At 40.1% G+C, this 17,085-nt stretch overlaps 1 protein-coding gene across 6 annotated transcripts in view; it reads right to left on the bottom strand.

Moving 5' to 3' along the window:
- Nucleotides 1-17,085, bottom strand: part of LMF1 (lipase maturation factor 1) — a 330,506-nt gene that overhangs the window by 276,881 nt on the left and 36,540 nt on the right. For all 6 annotated transcript variants that reach the window (XR_004002415.1, XM_030578587.1, XM_030578585.1 and 3 more), the window contains exon 3: nt 11,967-11,977. Coding sequence is in view for 5 of the 6 variants with exons in the window: in XM_030578587.1 (XP_030434447.1) it covers nt 11,967-11,977 (11 nt within the window). In the remaining variant the exon portion in view is untranslated. The remainder of the gene's footprint in view (nt 1-11,966; nt 11,978-17,085) is intronic.

Genomic DNA, 17,085 nt, shown 5'->3' with positions numbered 1-17,085 from the left:
AATGAAGAGAATATGGTGGCTTCTGCTAGGAATTTTGGAAGCAATATTTCAGAACGCAGCAAGCTCTTTAACGCAAAATCGTCATCATTCATACAGTAGTAATTAGTGCTGAGATTTTAAAAAGGGGTCTTAGCTCCCCTTTCGCACCATACTTTTTACACTAGCTTGCAGGCTATTGTTTGCACAACAAGGGAAGAAGGCTAAAGTGAACAGTTGAGTCGCTTTGTACCTAGAGAGTGTCCCGAGAACAGGACCTTAAAATTTTGCTGTTCAGTCACTATGTTATTCGTGATTTGCAGTGCTTAGCCAGATGACCATGCTGCTGAAGCTAACACCAGCTGAAATGGCCAGGAATACTCAATGGAGAATCTTCCATTTGAAATGCAATTTCTATGTGATATTAATGTATAGCGCTTCCGCCACATTTGTATTTGCATGTGTAGTATTTTGCATTCAGTTTGCTGCCATTTTATTAACTTCTTTTCACTCGCTGCCTTAACTTGGTACAACTGTAGTGCATTTTTCGTGCATTCAATACTTCCAGCGTGAAAGCATCAGAACTGTGCAATAGCAACTTTGATCCTTAGCATCTCAAAACCTTCATATTAAATTCAAGCCAAGGAAAGCATAAAGAAATTATTTGAGTTTCAATAAGTGTTGGCACCTAACTCCCTTTGGCCTCTCTGAAAATTCAAGCCTAAGACCTTAATGCCATTACTCGCTATTCCAGAATAGTATCGGGCATGGTCAATCACAAACAAATTCTAACCACCATGAAAGCTGGTCTTTTGAATGTTTATATTTAGAATACCAGCATGAGCGATGCTTAGGCTCCATCATCCTCTACAAATTACTGCAATAAAGCTTTTCTGTGGGGTTCTATCAGGTCAAAAGAAGGGTGTGTGAATGGTTAACCAGCCACGGTTAAATCAGAGGCCCATTGGAATTGACAGTGAAATTAAGGGAAGAATAAAAATACCAGCAGTTCCTTGGATGTCTTTCAGATTTTTTAGTCTTCGGAGGTTATTCTGCATGTCAAGGTTAATTTAACTTTAAAAATAAAAAAGTCACTCTGCCATGACAAAGCTGAACTTTCCATCCAAGTGTGGCCGGAAGACAACCCCGCCCATCTCTCATCTTCCATCAAAAGCCTGGCGATATCACAATGAATTTAAACAGCCCTGTGCTGAGAAGTGTCAGTCGACTGAAACTGGCACTGTCACTGATCTACTCCATTGTTTTCCCTGGATCCTCTCCAATTCAGCTCTCTCACTCAACTTAGAAAAACATCTATCATCTTCCACTCTTCAGGTGCACGACAGTCTGATGTTTGCTTTTTGGATTGTCAGTCTTATGCCTTTAGTAGAATAGATTCTTTTGTTAGAGGGTATAACTGGGTACATGGAATATGCCTGGTTTTTACTTTTGCAAGCAAGGGTATGCCTATTCTTTGGCATGCAGGGGGTCTCAGCGGCACAAAGCAGGCTGGTTTACATCCGTACGGTCGAGACTCTTTGCAGCATTCACCTGTGTATTGTATGTCCAAACAGATGGAAGAGCTCCCCCAAAATACAATGCAACCCATGAGTTGGGAGACCAGCTGTGGAGGCAGATCCACAAAGCTTCAAAACACTTCTTAAAATTCACACTTTGAATATTCCCGCTGCATCAAAGAATTGTATATCCAAGTTTAAAAAAAATCCCATAGCACATGCATGCCAATCATCCCTATTTAAGAGGAACAACTGTGGGAGATTATGGGGGAGTGGCTGTTTGACATGTGCGCATGGCCACTTTGGTAAACAGCACCCATTTACTCCGGAAAACCAGAGATGATATTTATTGCTTCCCTACAGCTTTAATTCAATTCCCCTTTGATAATCAGCTGAGCTATTTCCTGGGTATTCTGAAAAGTAGAGATCTGTGACTTTACAGAGTCACTAAATATAGGCAGCTAACAAGGGGAGAGCAGTTTGAACAGACGTGGACAGATATGTCCGCAGGCATACAGCCTAGGGTCAGAACTGCACTGTTCACATGGCATACCTTTAAGAAATGCCTACATGCTGCAGAAAATGGTGCTGATAATTCAGCAGGTGGCACACTTCTCTTTGAGTCAGTAATGAACCAGCCAAGTACGGCATTAAGGAGGCACTGCGCTGTTGGAGATGACGCTTTCTGAAAGACACACCAAACAGAGGTCCTGACCGCTTGACATCATAAAAACTTCCCACATCACTTCTTGAAAGAGCAGGGGATTTAATCACATTGTCCTAGCCACACTCCATTTAGGTAATTACAGACTACCTCCCTAATTCCCTCACAAGTGACTATGCTGTTCATCATTCCCTGTCCTACAACAACCATGTGTTCTCCAGGTGACTGTTAAATAGCTGTCAAACCTCACCCGAGAGGTGGCTGAATTTCACTGGTAAGCAAGAGTGATCCCTGCCCACAGTTTGTAAAAAGCTTGGGGATCCTTTGGCATAGAAGGTTCTCTAAACAGATACATTGAAATGGGTCCAACTGGCATGTTTCGATGTAAATCGGAACTTCCTCAAATGGAGAATTCCTCAGATCAAGAGCTTTGGTCCAGACATATCTTTACATTAAAGTATCAGCTTTATTATATTATTAACATTTTTAAACTGAAAAGGGACTGTGATAGCATCACATCTCAATCCTTTGCTCCTTTAACAGGACTCCAGAAAACCCCCCACTAAGCTCACAATCCTGAGTAACGCATTTCATATTGCCAAAGAATAAGTGCAAGTGACGACTTTTCAGTGCACACAAGAGAACCCACTGCCAGCACCAAACTGTTAATGTGTGTGTGATAAGAGCTGATGTCTCTTATGCTTATTTCAACTTAGGTTAACTGAGTTCTGTCTGCACGGTCAAACTCTGGCTAAAAGGGATACTCAGATTCAGAAAAGAATCCATACCAATCAGAAAGATACCAGTGGCCTCTAGCCCCATTTAAAGGATACAGATCTAAGCAGAAGAGAATACCATTGCAATGAATAAATCCTCCTTTTGAAGAGAAAGGAAGGTATCAAACTCCTGAGGAAGGGGAGAAAACAATTTTAGGAGATGTACTGTACACAGAGATACAGGTTTGACACTTTGAACAGGGTAAACATCTACTTGTGCATCTATTTACAAAACAAACACCATGACTACAATGGCCAACTATCATACCTGATGCAGCAGAATAGGGCTTTCTAGCTGGAACTGTTTGAGAATATTAAAGTGGCACATGTCTGTTATTCCAATAATGATCTAACAATGGCCTCTTCCTTTTCCTGCTGTTGGCAAAGGTTATGGTTTGCTACACACACAGCCCTGGTGCATTCTTGTGATCCACCACTGAATGAACTGGTGATCAATAAAGTCCATTGCACTTCACTGCTCCTTCACCAGATAGGCATGCCAAGCTAAATTCCAGAAGTTTCAAGGCCTTTTGGCAAGTCTCTTTTTTGGTGTTGCAACTGCAGAACTTGCAAAGGAGAAGGGTTGTTTGGTTGGTTTTGGGGGGTTGGCATGTAGTTTTCAACCATACAAAGCAGTGACCATAGCAACAATATCACCAAGACATATTTTGCATTTCTATGGCACCTTTATATCAAAGGGTCTCAAAATGGTGGATTAACTCAATCTCAGAGCCCTCCCCCCCCCCGAAGCAGGTGAGATATACAAGTAGATCTGTTCAAGCACAACTGGAATCCAACCACCTCTGGAGTAGGAGGTAGTCATTTAACAGAGCACAACAGACTCCTTCATTCTAAACACTGACAATAATTTTTATGAAATTTGGGAAAGTCATTTAACTTCTCTGCCTTACTTCAATCACTCTAATACAAGAGTAAAAATACTTCACCAGGGAGTTGCAAGGCTCAATCAAGTTGATAACTGTACAGCATTTTGAAGACTACCATGTTACCATATAGCCTTTATTATCTCCACAGTTAATGACTCTAGTCTAGAATCCTTTCCTGCACTATTATAAGACTGACTTTTCCTAGTGTTTTTCCTAGGAAGGAGAGGTCTTATGATATCCAAACTTCCTTAGACCATAAGCTCCTTGGGACAGGAAATATGTTTTTCTATGGGGGTAGGCAATCCTCAGCACATTGTGGGTGCTACCATAATACAAATACTACCTAATTTCCAGTTAACAATCTGCTCAGCTCAAAGAGATTTCCAGGGAGAAGTAAGGAACTGGGTCTGAGGACTGAAGGATCATTCATACACTCAAAATGAAACCCAGGTAAGGAACAGCTACCCAAACAGTGGAAGAAGCAGAACTCCACACCCAGTAACTACAGGGTTGTGATATAAGCTATAGAAATCTGTGTGTGAAAATCATTTGGTTATTCTATTAAAGCCTGGACATAGTAAGGCACAAAGTCTTAGAGAAATACACAGCTTAGTAAAAAAATGTTGCTAGATCAGCTGACCAGCTACACATATTTACATTCCTATACCGAGAGACATAAAATAGCATCTTCAGGCCAAACACAGGTTACATAGATTGACATCCAGTTGACTTGGCAAACTGCTGAAGAAAATTACTTGCAAGAAAAAGATCTGTTTCAAAAAGTTATGCACTCATTCCAGCATCACCATTTGCATCAGCCCTTCCTAAGATGTATTTTATCCCTTATATTCATTTGCATAATTGCTGCAATCAAAGACACTACTTTACAATAATAACTTTAATGGCAGATTTTTCCAGAGTATTCTTTCTAAAAGATACCCAGCAAGTTTGGTGCACCCATTTGTTAGCAAGAACAAAGAAGCTTAAGCTACATCTCGTAGGAAATTACTGGTGTCAAAAGGGACTGTGGCTTTTTTTGTTTTTGTTAGTTTAACTCTATGGAGGACCACACTGACAATGCTGAATACGGCATTCCAGGCCATAAATCTTACCCATTTAAGGGACAATCTAAATGACAGATTGTCAACCACCTAGTTTTCAGAATGATTGCTGGTGTTTTCTACATGCTGGCTTTCTGTGGAGGAGCTGGAGTCTTTCCAGTTTAATACAGGTACATGGCCTTATAAACCAGAGTACTCGTGCAGCTTCAAGTTTGCTTCTCCATTTACAGGAATGAAAGTGAAAAAGGTGCCTGAGAACATCCGACATACACAGCAATGATCCAGAGGGCACTGGAATATTCTCATTAGCGACTGAAGAGTTACTTCATCAGCTTATGGAGTTGCAACGGGACCCAAAAAAATTGAAACAGATTCAGAATACGTCACCACGACAAGTTTACGATTAAACATTAATATTGTAGTAGTACTTAGAAACCTCAGCCAGACTAGAGGCTGCACACAAACATAAGAAAGGACAGTCCTCCCTCAAAGAGCAGAGAGTCTAAAAGACAGAAACATAACAGGTGGATGAGACAAGCAGGCTGGGGAGTAGTGGGGGAGATGGGGTATCGGAATACATACAAAAGTGACCGTTAATTATCCTCAATGTGGAACAGGCAGCGCAGGGAGATCAGCACCTTCCAGGCTCAGGGCCTAACGGAGCAACTTTCTTAAAAGCTAAAGCAAGGCCAAAGTTCTCTCCTGCTTTCTTTTGCTACCTGACTCTGTAATCACTGACAGTGGGAACTTCTATAGCATCTTTCATCTGTGGGACATTTAAGCACTTGACAATTTTGCAGATGAGGAACAGAGACTAAGTGCCTTGTGACAGATCAAACAGCAAGTCAGTGGTAGGCCTGTCCCCTTTTCATCAGAGCCTCTTGTTTTAAAATGGCCCTCTGCATCTTGTCAAAGCCATCCCTACACCAGCACCAGGCTCCCTGTTGAAATCTCTGAGGAGAGGGCCCTATGCAGAACCAAATGCAGCTCATAACCCACGGTTTGAACATTACTGCCCTCAGCCATCTGGCCTCCAAATGACCAACTTGCATAAAAGCTCATCTCTGGCTGGGATCAGTAGAGAATTCTGGGAGCTAGTTCAACACATTTGAGACTCTCAGATAAGTCAGCCCTGGATAAAGGGAAGTTGCCCCTTATTGAGAGCATAATTAAATTAAAACAAAATGCATTCGTGAACATGGGGGGAAGGAGGTAGGCTGGGGGGTGAATCAGACAAGCCATAAATTAAACCAGAGGATATGAATACCATGCAAGCTGCAGTGTGAGGGTTAACATGGATCTGGAAACAGTTTAGAGAAAACCTGGTGTGGCTAGGGGCCAGCTTGAATTTAGTTGCTTTGGGCTAATCGTTTCCTTCAGGCAGGCTACTCTAGTGCACTAATAGGTTTTAATAAAAACTTTCAATTGGGCCAGTAAACCCCTCATTAAGCTGTTTTTAAAGCATGAATTTAAGAGCAGCGAGGGTAAGAGGTCATGAGGAGTATTTAATTCATAACGGCTGGCAAGAGGTGCTGTTGTGATTGAAAACACCAGAGTTCAAGTGTCCGGGGCCACATAAACATCCGACTCTGTCACTAGACCTGGTGAAGTGACAGTTTGAAAAATAGATTTAATAAGGCAGAGGGAAAAGTTTTCGACTCTTACACGAGAAATAGGAACACCAGATCACAGCGTCAGCCAGGAAAAGGAATTATCAGCATCCAACCCCCCCCAAAAACGGAATTCCATCACCATATGGGTGTCCAAAGGGGTATCCCCAGAGGGGGTTGCTAAAATTCTTACGGCATGTAACTAGACTCCGCATATCTGTAAACAGAAAGCAAATTCCACAGATATAAAAAAAAAATTATCTTGTCCTGCTCATTCTACTACTTTTCTCTCCTCTCCACCATAACGCCCATTACCACAGCATGCCTCAGATAAGCTCTCTGTCACTGCAAGCTACTGATATAATAAGTGCTACTGTATGCTAACTATAATTCTTCTGTGCTCTTACCCTGTAGACTGAATGCTTTGGTGCATCACTTCCCTCAGCCACTCTTGGTTTGAACACAGCATCCAAAATATATTCTTTTAATCAGAGTCTGCGCCCAAACCAGAACAATCGCCTAGCTCTGGGCAAGCTGGGATCCAGATGCAAATATTCCAGCTCAGGCCCACCTCCAGTTTTAATGAAAATGTCTTACATCTGTACTGCATTTCAGTTTAGGCTTTGGAATCATGCTGATCTGGCTTCTCCTTAACCCCTGCAGCTTAATCACATTTTTCTTCCATATCCACAACAATACTAACTGATATTGGAGGACAAGGAAGAAAATTCTGCTCTCTTATGCAGATAGGTCTCCTTGGCACAGAATGCTCCTACCCCTTCTACAGAAACACTCCCAGAGGACATGTGCCTCAATCCAGTACAGTAAAATCCAAAACTCTAACCATGCACTTTAACATTTCATTGTATGTCAATGCAAATCTAAAATTCAAGTTCCCTAAAGACCTTTTAAAAAGAAAATTCTCCTCTCAGAACAATTTGCATTGAAGCTAAGCACAAGTGAAGATTTTACAAGTAATGGAGAATTATGGCTCTTGACTTTTTTTTCCTCCTCCTTTAATCAAACACTTCACCTGAAAGTATGAAATAAGGAGTCTGCTGAGATACAACATAACCTTTGGAGCAGGCTTAGGTACAGAGTTATTAATTTGCAATTCTGTGTTTACAAGTAAGGTAAGAAGAAATATAAATTGAAGAGAAAATACAATGAAGTTCTAGTTGTCTTCCTTCCCCACCAGAATTTACTGATGTTCTCCGCAAGCATGGAAATTCGCACTCTTATAATACACATTCAACTTTACCTATATAGGTCCCTTGCAGGGACTGTGGAAAGTAGACTCTGAACTCTCCCCAAGGAACCATTTATTTTGGCTTTAAATATGAACCCTTTCTGCATCAAGAATCTAATTAGATGAATTGTTTCCCCACTCCCTCAATTTAAGGGTCATGTCGATAACTGCACACAATTCTCTGGAAGACAAATAGATGCTTTTTTGCCTTCGACAGCTCCAAGTGCTCCTTGTAGAAAAGCAAAAACGCTACCCCAAAAGGTGTCTTATTACATGATGATAGGCTAGCCCCCCAAACAATGGCATCTTCCTGCAACACATCTGGATCTGTACTCTATAAGGAGAGCCACTGACGCCCATTACAAATCCACAGATTCTTCCAACCTTTCTGCAACTGTGCTGGTCTTTTCCCACTCCACTGACATCTCATTCTCCCAGCATTTCCTCAGCAATAAGTGACATTATGCCGTATGCTAGGCTACCAAATTACTGTTTGAATTCCTGGGGTACTAATTAATACGCTAGAATGGCAAGCCAAATGAAAGAAAGCCTACACAGAGCCTATGTTTCAGTGCAGCATCTCTTTCTATAGTTCACTACAAAGCAGAGATAAGGTGAAAACACCATGAAAAAAAATCATTGTGTTAACCCACTGAAATCAGGCTCCAAATGAAAAAAAACATGTATGGGATTATTTTAGGAGACTCATAATGGGATATGAAGCCATTAGAATCAAAGAAATGTAGAGCTGGAAGGGACCTTGATAGGTCATCTTTTCCAGTCCCCTGCACTGAGGCAGAACTAAGTATTATCTACACCGCCCCTGACAGGTGTTTGTCCAACCTGTTCCTAAAAACCGTCAGTAATGGAGATTCCACAACCTCCCTAAGTAATTTGTTCCAGTGCTTAACTACCCTAACAGTGAGAGCAAGTTTTGCCTAATGTCTAACCTAAATCTCCCTTGATGTAATTTACGCTTATTATTTCTAGTTCTGTCTTCAATGGTTAAGAAGAAGAATTTACCACCCTCCTCTTTAGGGCAACCTTTTCAGTACTTGAGGAATGTTATGTCTCCACTCAGTCTTCTCTTCTCCAAATTAAACAAACCCGACTTTTTTCAATCTTTCCTTACAGGTCATGCTTTCTAGACTTTTCATCTTTTTTCCTGTTCTCCTCTGGACTTACTCCAATTCGTCCAAAAACCCTACCGCCTGAACAGGGACCCCTTCAGATAAACTATTTTTATTCAGAATGGATCCATAATGACAGAAAATTATATCTACTCCAGGGCTGGTCAGTGGTCTATGAAATTAACCTGGTCGTTTCTGGCTCATCTCAAACTACCAGGAGAGGTGTCCTTATAAAAACACCACTCCTGCCACCGCCATTTAGACCTGCAACTGGCTGGTGAGAATCTTCTCTTGACCTATTAGGGGATGTCGAAAACCTGCATAAAGCTGGTGAGTCCATTCCGCTGACTGTGGCAGGTGCAGGTCCCCCTAGGATACTGAAGAGGCGGAAGTGGCCCTCTGAGGCGCTAGAACCAAAGATGTCAATGAAGTGGAACCCAAAGGACTGCCAAGCTCCAGGAGGAAGCTCAAACTGGGATTTCACTTGCAGGGCTGCCACAAAAGCCCAGCCCTCAAGGAATTGAGCATCTGGACACTAAGTGAGCATGTGCATTCCACTGAGAACCGGATTGTGACTCCATCTGTTCTCAAGAGCCTTCTTAATAGTCTCAGCTGAGAATCAACAGAGAAAGCAGTTCCATCAGGTTACAGTTCAGGCACATTAGCCAGACAGTGCTAGAGAACCCCTTGCATTGCCAGTGCTGTACCTGCCTGGTGGATGAACAAAGGACTTCAGTTTCCAGGAGTATCCGTCTGGTCCCTTTCACCACACCAACTCGCTAAAACATGACATTTTAAAGCTGAAGTTATCATTTCCGAATAAGAATTTAAAAAAAAAAAAAGGCAGAAGGAATTACTACAACCCCACTAATTTCAAAACAGGTCTAATTTCCCAGGCTGCAGCAGCTATAGGATTTGCATTGTAACATACTCCTTTCATCTTTTAAAGATAAATAGCAAAATGCAAGCCTGTGCTCTGTGATAGCTGCAGCATGTCTGTTTCACAGTTCGTTGCCTGAAGTGAGGAGTGTTTTTAATAACTCTTACCTGACAACAGTAAAGAGAGCAAAGAGCAAAACCTGTGGCAATACCAGTTGATCCCATTTGGCCTAACAGCTTGTTGTTATTTCCAACTATTGCCAGACTCCGGAGTTCTTTAAAATTCATGGGGACAGCCTGCAGTTTTCAAGGAGGCTACCAAAATCCATCCTAAGATGTCTCAAAAAAAAGCACACTTCCTGCAGGGGAACAGCAACCGTCAGCATTTCCAAAGATCACTCCGGAAATCTTTAGATAATTCTTTGAAGTAGATGCTACCGAAGTGTGGAACAGCTTTCAAAGCTCAGCAATATTTAATGTATTTCTACAGCAAAAGAAATGGATCACAATGTTGTTGTTTCAGCTATATTATAACAAAAATATTGTGGTTTTCCTGTATTCTCACAAAAGTAGCTTAAGATTTCCATCTCATTCATCTTATTCAGAAATAGCATTTTATCCAAAAATGAAAAGAGAGATCCCACTGCGTACAAAGGACTTGATTAATCAGAGGAGGGTGTTTGTCCATTCAGGAGATAATGCAGACACAGTCAACGTTTTTGGAAGAGCTGAGTTTCCTCCATGACCAATAAGGAAACTGGAAAAAATATTTAAGTTGGACAATACAGGCTAAAACTATGCTGGGTGTCCTCAATAACTTTATGGAAGTAATCAGGTGTTTAAAAAATCCTACATTTTGCCATACAAATCCAAACCAGATCTGGAGAACTCTCCAGCAAGTAGGTAATAGATGTGGAAAATGATATTTCTTCCCAGTTCTCCAGCTCTTCATAACACAAAGCATCATGCCTGATGATCCCTGCATATACCCTGTAGATAATTTCTAGTTCTATCTAGTTCCATTCTGCACTCTCTCTTCAAGGGTACGTCTACACTACCTGCCAGATCGGCGGACAGTGATCGATCCAGTGGGGGTCGATTTATCCCGTCTAGTCTAGACACGATAAATCGACCCCCAAGCGCTCTCCTGTCGAATTCTGTACTCCACCTCCGTGAGAGGCACAGGCAGAGTCAACAGGGGTGCGGCAGCAGTCGACTCACCGCAGTGAAGACACCGCAGTGAGTAGGTCTAAATATGTCGACTTCAGCTACGTTATTCACATAGCTGAAGTTACGTAACTTAGATCTATCCCCCCTCTCCCCAGTGTAGACCAGGCCAATCAATTCAAATAATTAACAAGTAAAGGAGAACTCAATCCATTCAAAGGTAAAAAAAAGTTCTCTTCCTGTCAGTTTTGAGGGGTAGTCAATAATGCATATACAAAAAGAATGGCCTTTATACTAAATTATATAGATTTAATGAATTCTAGGTGTATGGTTTCTGTATTGGTCAGTGCCAGCCCTGGAACAGGACTCCTCTAGTTATCTACAGAACCGGTACAGTACAGCGACAGGGCAAGTTTGCCTGTTCAAAGTGACTCACCCCTACTTGTACAGGTGAATGTACTTTGGTCAGGATACTTAGCATTTATATAAAAAGATGTCTGTTCTACGCGCTGTATGGACATTCATTCCCCTGACCCTCATGCAGTATTATCTGCATTTCACACCAATGGGAAAACTGAGACAGAGGTGAAATTGCTTCCCTGAATTCATACAAGCCACTGGCAGAGCTGGGTCTCCAGATTCCCAACCACACATTCATTTCTCCAGTCCATGCTCTTACTCAGTCTCAGACTTGCTTTAATCTTTGGCATTGTCACGGTCAAAAAACGAGCTCAAGTGACATGTCCAGGAGAAATTGCAGTTAGACCAACCTACATGCTTTCTTTACTTAATACAGGATCTCTCACTAAATCAATTTCAACATAGACATTAGAGCAGTTTCACTTTGCTTAAGGTAGGTATAGAATATATGGAAGATTTTTTTAAACTTGATAGAGGACTGACCAGTGCAGAGATTATTATAACTATAATATTCTTTTGTGTGAGTGACAGAAAGAAAGAGAGAGAGAAAATAATTTAAAAGCTACCTACCCACAAAATGCACCAATAAATAATTACTGCGGATATTTTTTCTGATTTACATTCACTTACCAAAGGAATACCTGCAAAATAAAATGGAAAAAAAAACATTAAAATCTGGGCTAATCATTCTTATTGACCTTTGTCTCAAATTACTTTTATCTCACATGGACTCTGATTTCAAAATGTCTGTGGCAACATGTCTGTAGTAATGTAAACATTAAATACATAATGCAACAAATGCACTAATGGTGACTTTCTACTCACAGTGGTTAGAGATGTGCAAGGTGTATAAATAAATATTGAATGCAAGCATAGTTATTTTATTATTTGTTTAGATTTAGAATAACTAAGATGCCTGCCCAATGCTCTAAGCACCCTAAAATAATCATAAAAATATATACAATTAAATTAAACCTCAGCAGCTCTGAACTCGGTTCTATTAAAATTTGGCTAGCCAACCACCTACCCTCCATCATCTAGGAAACATACTCTCAGCCTTCTCTGGAGACCCTCTCAAACAGGTGTCCCTTGCAACATGCCTGGAAAGTCCCCAGATTTGGTCTATTTCAGAGCAGGCAGAGGGAGGACAAGTTCTAGAGACTCAGAGCCCTCATAGAGGACACATTGCCAGCTGCCCTCTGTTTTATAACCAGGGAAATGAAGCTTGAGCGCCCATACTGACTGTTACACTACAGTGCAGGAACTAGTAGAATGACTATAGGATGGAAGTCAGGGACGTCTGAATTCTAGTCCCGATGTCCATGCCAATTCTCTCTATGACCTTCAGTGAGGTCACTCCATGTCTCAGTTTCACAGTATGTAAAATAGCAATAAAAATGTATTGGTAAACCCGACAGCTAAGTAAGATACACATTTAAAGCGCTGTTCAGATAAATATTTTTATTCACTGAAAATATGTGGTGTCTTGCTAAAGTGTGGGGAACATCTACACCCTGTCAAATCTAATTTATCAAGGTTGTCAGTTCTCCAGAATGAACCAAGATGATATTTATTATTATTCTGTCTGAGTTTAACGGAGGAACAAGCCATGGACAGGAATGAATGGTGATACTGTACTGCTCCTCAGGTCTTCAAAGATGCTCCGGGATGAAAGAAGATATTTGTATTACTGTCATGCCTATCAGATCCCATTGCGCAAGGTGTCCAAACCCATAGTTGGAGACAGTCCCTGCCCAAAGGTTTACACAAGAGATGAGAGAGACAGAGGCACGAACAGGTCAAAGGACTTGACCAAGATCACAGCCAAACCAGGAATACAACCAAGGTCTCCTGACTCCTTGTCCAGTGTTCTAGTCATTAGACTAGACCGCCTCTACAATACATAAGACTAAATGCATTATCCTGCAAATCCAACTGAAATAAACAGGAGTTGAAAGTGCTCATTCTTCAGAATCAGCTACCAATACACATTTTTACTGCAACTTTCAAAGCTGCCTAGGGGATTTGTATGCTCTCCTCTCACTAGTTACAACTCAAGTCCCTGCCATTTGATAACATCATAAAATAAGGGTCCGATACCACTGAACACCCAAAACGCCTGTTGATGTCAAGTGGGAGTTTTAGGTGCTGAAGGGGTGAAGTCTGTTTTTTAAGAGGATAAGGCCATATAGGTCTAGAGCAATGGCTTTCAACCTCAAGAAACAGGCTCTACCTCCTACAGTTGAACATTATGAATGCACACAAAAAATTACTGGTCTTCCTGCCTTTCAGAAAACATGCTACAGGGAGGTCTTATATAGTATTTCCAAAAGGAGGCAGCATGGGCCAATGGATAGGGCACTGAACTCTGCCATATACCTCCCATGTGACAGCACACAAGTCACTTTCACAACATTTACCTTACTTGGTAAGTTTACCTGAAAAAGGAAATACTATATATTACTGACATTATTATTATTATTATTTACTACTACTACTACAAAATGTGCTAGGGCATATTTACTAGCACATTATAAAGCATAGTAAAACAGAAAACCAAAATACAATTGAGAAAATAAACCTACAAGGATGCATTAGCTTTTTTATAGAAGGTCCTCTCCTTACTTTGTGCCTAACTTGCAAAATTCAGCAATCCACAGTTAGCGGTATTTTAGCCGTAAGTGCAGATTAGTGAGGCTGTACTGTGTGGTTATTCATTGATATTTTTTCCAAAACATCCTAAGCACTTTTCAGACAAAGATGCAGCCAAGCTCCACTGACAGTATTAAAAACTTTACCAAGCAACTACTGTTAGAGCCTAAAGGATATTGTTATAGTGCTGAAAAGCCCATATTCACTTTCACAGGTGGATTATTTACTCACATCTTCGATTTTTTTTTTAAACAAATGACAGGAGTTCATCCAATAAGTCAAAATAAGTCAAAAAAATCCAATAAGTCAGTTGCTACTGGATGCATGATTTGAACGGTGCTAATTACAGCCAATTGGAAACCGGCGTTTCCATTCTGCAGGAAATTGCAACATTTAGAAATTTGTACTCAACTCCAATCAGAACAAAAGCCAACATTAAGTAAGTTTCCTGTGGAATGAATATGCCCAACTAATTTCAATTTGGAACAATTTAAAACATTTTGTTTCGATAATGTAAAAAACATTTATTTTGATTCATTATTGACTTTTATCTGGCAATACATTACAATTAATATTTGGCTGTCTTAAAGTCAAAATGAAACATTTTGACATTACCAAAACAAAAGTGGCTGAAACAATTCAATCATTCATTTCAACTTTTCCCCCGCTTCAAAAATTTCCTCAAAAATCAACATATTCCCATAAAACATTTTTATTTCAATGAAACTATTTTCTGATAGAAAAAATGCTTTGAGGTACTAGCGTGAGTGGCGCTGAAACGAGTCTATCTCCTGGCAGTGGGAAACGTGCTCAGCTGCAGCGTATACATACCCAATTGGATAAGAAACGTGGATAAATGTTTGCAAGATCATAGTCTATACTTAGTCCTGCTTTCAGGCTCAGGCCCCAAAACATGCTTTCTTCTGCGCTTTCCAATCCCTTATACGTACAATTAACACCAATGTGTAATGTACCACATGCCACTTTTTTTAAAGACAAAAAATTAGAAAAGTTTTTAAAAAAACTACTTTGTGTGCTATTGGAGCGCATCCTACTGTGATGTGCAAATGTTTTCTCTCTCTCTCTCTCACACACACTTCCAACAGTTATAAAAATCAATCAATCCAAGTATTTTATTGCATATTTAAACAATTTCACACGGGGCTACTGTTGCATAGAAGCCTTTATTTTCAAAAGTGCAGTAAGTTTTAACATTCTTAATAAAAGTGGCTCTTTATAAAAGATATCTGTCATTAAGGGCACCTCCACTTCACTGCTCTCCACCACAGTTGTGGTGCAGTTAAATACAAACTTGTACGAATTATTCTTTTTTCGTTGGCAGACGTAAAGAACCCCCTGAGGCCCATTCCAAAAAACACACAATGAGGAATTAATAAAAAATTGTATTCTTTTCAACCACATTACGTTTTCTGACGTGTGTCTGTTGCTGATTACATCAATCTAGGCTCCATAACTTGTCATGCGATGACAAGCAAACACTTGTGAATTTATTGCTCTGAAGAAGCTCGTGATACAAATGCCAAGGAAACCAAACCGAACGGCTCACTATGAGTCCATAAACACAACAGGGTCTCTTATGGAGATTTTCAAGACACAGATGACAGGAAGGTGCCTAACGCCCATTGACTTTGAATAGGAGTTAGGGGCTTAGCTGCCATTTATGCTTTTGAAAAATACAACTACTTACCAACACACAGTAAGTAGGAATATTTTTTAAATAGTGCTTTCTCTCCCTATAGCCTCCCTTAGAATTTGGCAGAAACGTTTAATAAAAACAGATTACAGACAGAGAGACTTAACTAAAAGTGTGGGTTTGGTTTTGCAAATTGCAACAGTGAATCATTTTGGGTCTGCAGATTGTCAGAACTGGGAATTTCACAAACTCAACATACTATTTTCAGCTCATGGTGTATGGATTACATAAATCACATTATATTTCTGTTCCCTAACTGGATGAATTATGTCATTAGCCAGAACAATATGAATTACATATTTAAATGCAAAATGGTAAATTGTGACTTTTACAATTAAATATACAATCAAAATTCACTTTTAAGCCAATCTTTGAGCTAAAATTGTGCTGATTAAGTTTCAGTGCTGCAATATTCATGGAACGCAAAAATGAAAGGGTAGTGAACATGTTTTTAATTAAAATTTGCTTCAGATGAAAACATTCATAAAAAAAATTCCGCTATTTATACATATGTTGTTGCTAGAAGTCGGTGAACTTGGAAATGTAACATTTTCCATACAAAATAAATTATTTGGATAGCTAATTGGAAATTGCTCAGTCTTTCAATTATTATTTTTTTGGTTTAAATATATAAACCTGACTAACCTACAGTAATATTAAGACCTATCCAGTGATGGTGACCTTCAGTAATGGAAGCACTGGTTAACACTCACAGAAGGAAGTGTAGTTTCAGAAATGGATTTGAGGTTCCCAAAGCATATTATTGGAAATGAACGATTATACAGCAAACGCCGCCCTTCTCCACTCTGTAAAGGTACTCTACTTCTACATAGTGTCACTTGGTAGTTGCCATTCACTGATTTTAGCATCAGACCCCTCACCGACTAATCAGAAGGCGAGGCAATCTGGAAGCAAAGATTTGCAAACTCAGCCAAAATGTGTAATCTCATCAAAAAAATAATCCTGTCACATTAACTTGATGTATTTTCCATAAACCCATGTTGATTTTCATTACATTACCCTTCTCTAATTCTTTATTGATCCAGTCCTGTATCAGCTGCTCCATTATCTTGCCTGGCATCGATGTCAGGCTGACAGGTCCATCATTACCCTAGTCATCTTGTTTACCCTTTTCTTTTTTTTTTTAAATTGGCACAATATTAGTTTTCTTCCAGCCTTCTGGAACCTCCCCAGTTCTCCAATACTTACTGAAAGTAACCATTAATGGTCCAGCGAGCTCCCCAGCCAGCTCTTTTAAAAATCTTGGATGCAAGTTACCTGGACCTGCTGATTTAAAAATGTCTAAGTTTAGTAGCTTCTGTTTAACATCCTCCAGAGTGGAATGGAAAAAGTGCTATCACATATCTAACGGGGTTTTCAGAG

Source organism: Gopherus evgoodei, chromosome 10 (genome assembly GCF_007399415.2).
Source record: "Gopherus evgoodei ecotype Sinaloan lineage chromosome 10, rGopEvg1_v1.p, whole genome shotgun sequence".
In the NCBI taxonomy this organism is placed as follows: domain Eukaryota; kingdom Metazoa; phylum Chordata; order Testudines; family Testudinidae; genus Gopherus; species Gopherus evgoodei.
This window is presented reverse-complemented; position numbering and strand designations above follow the sequence as displayed.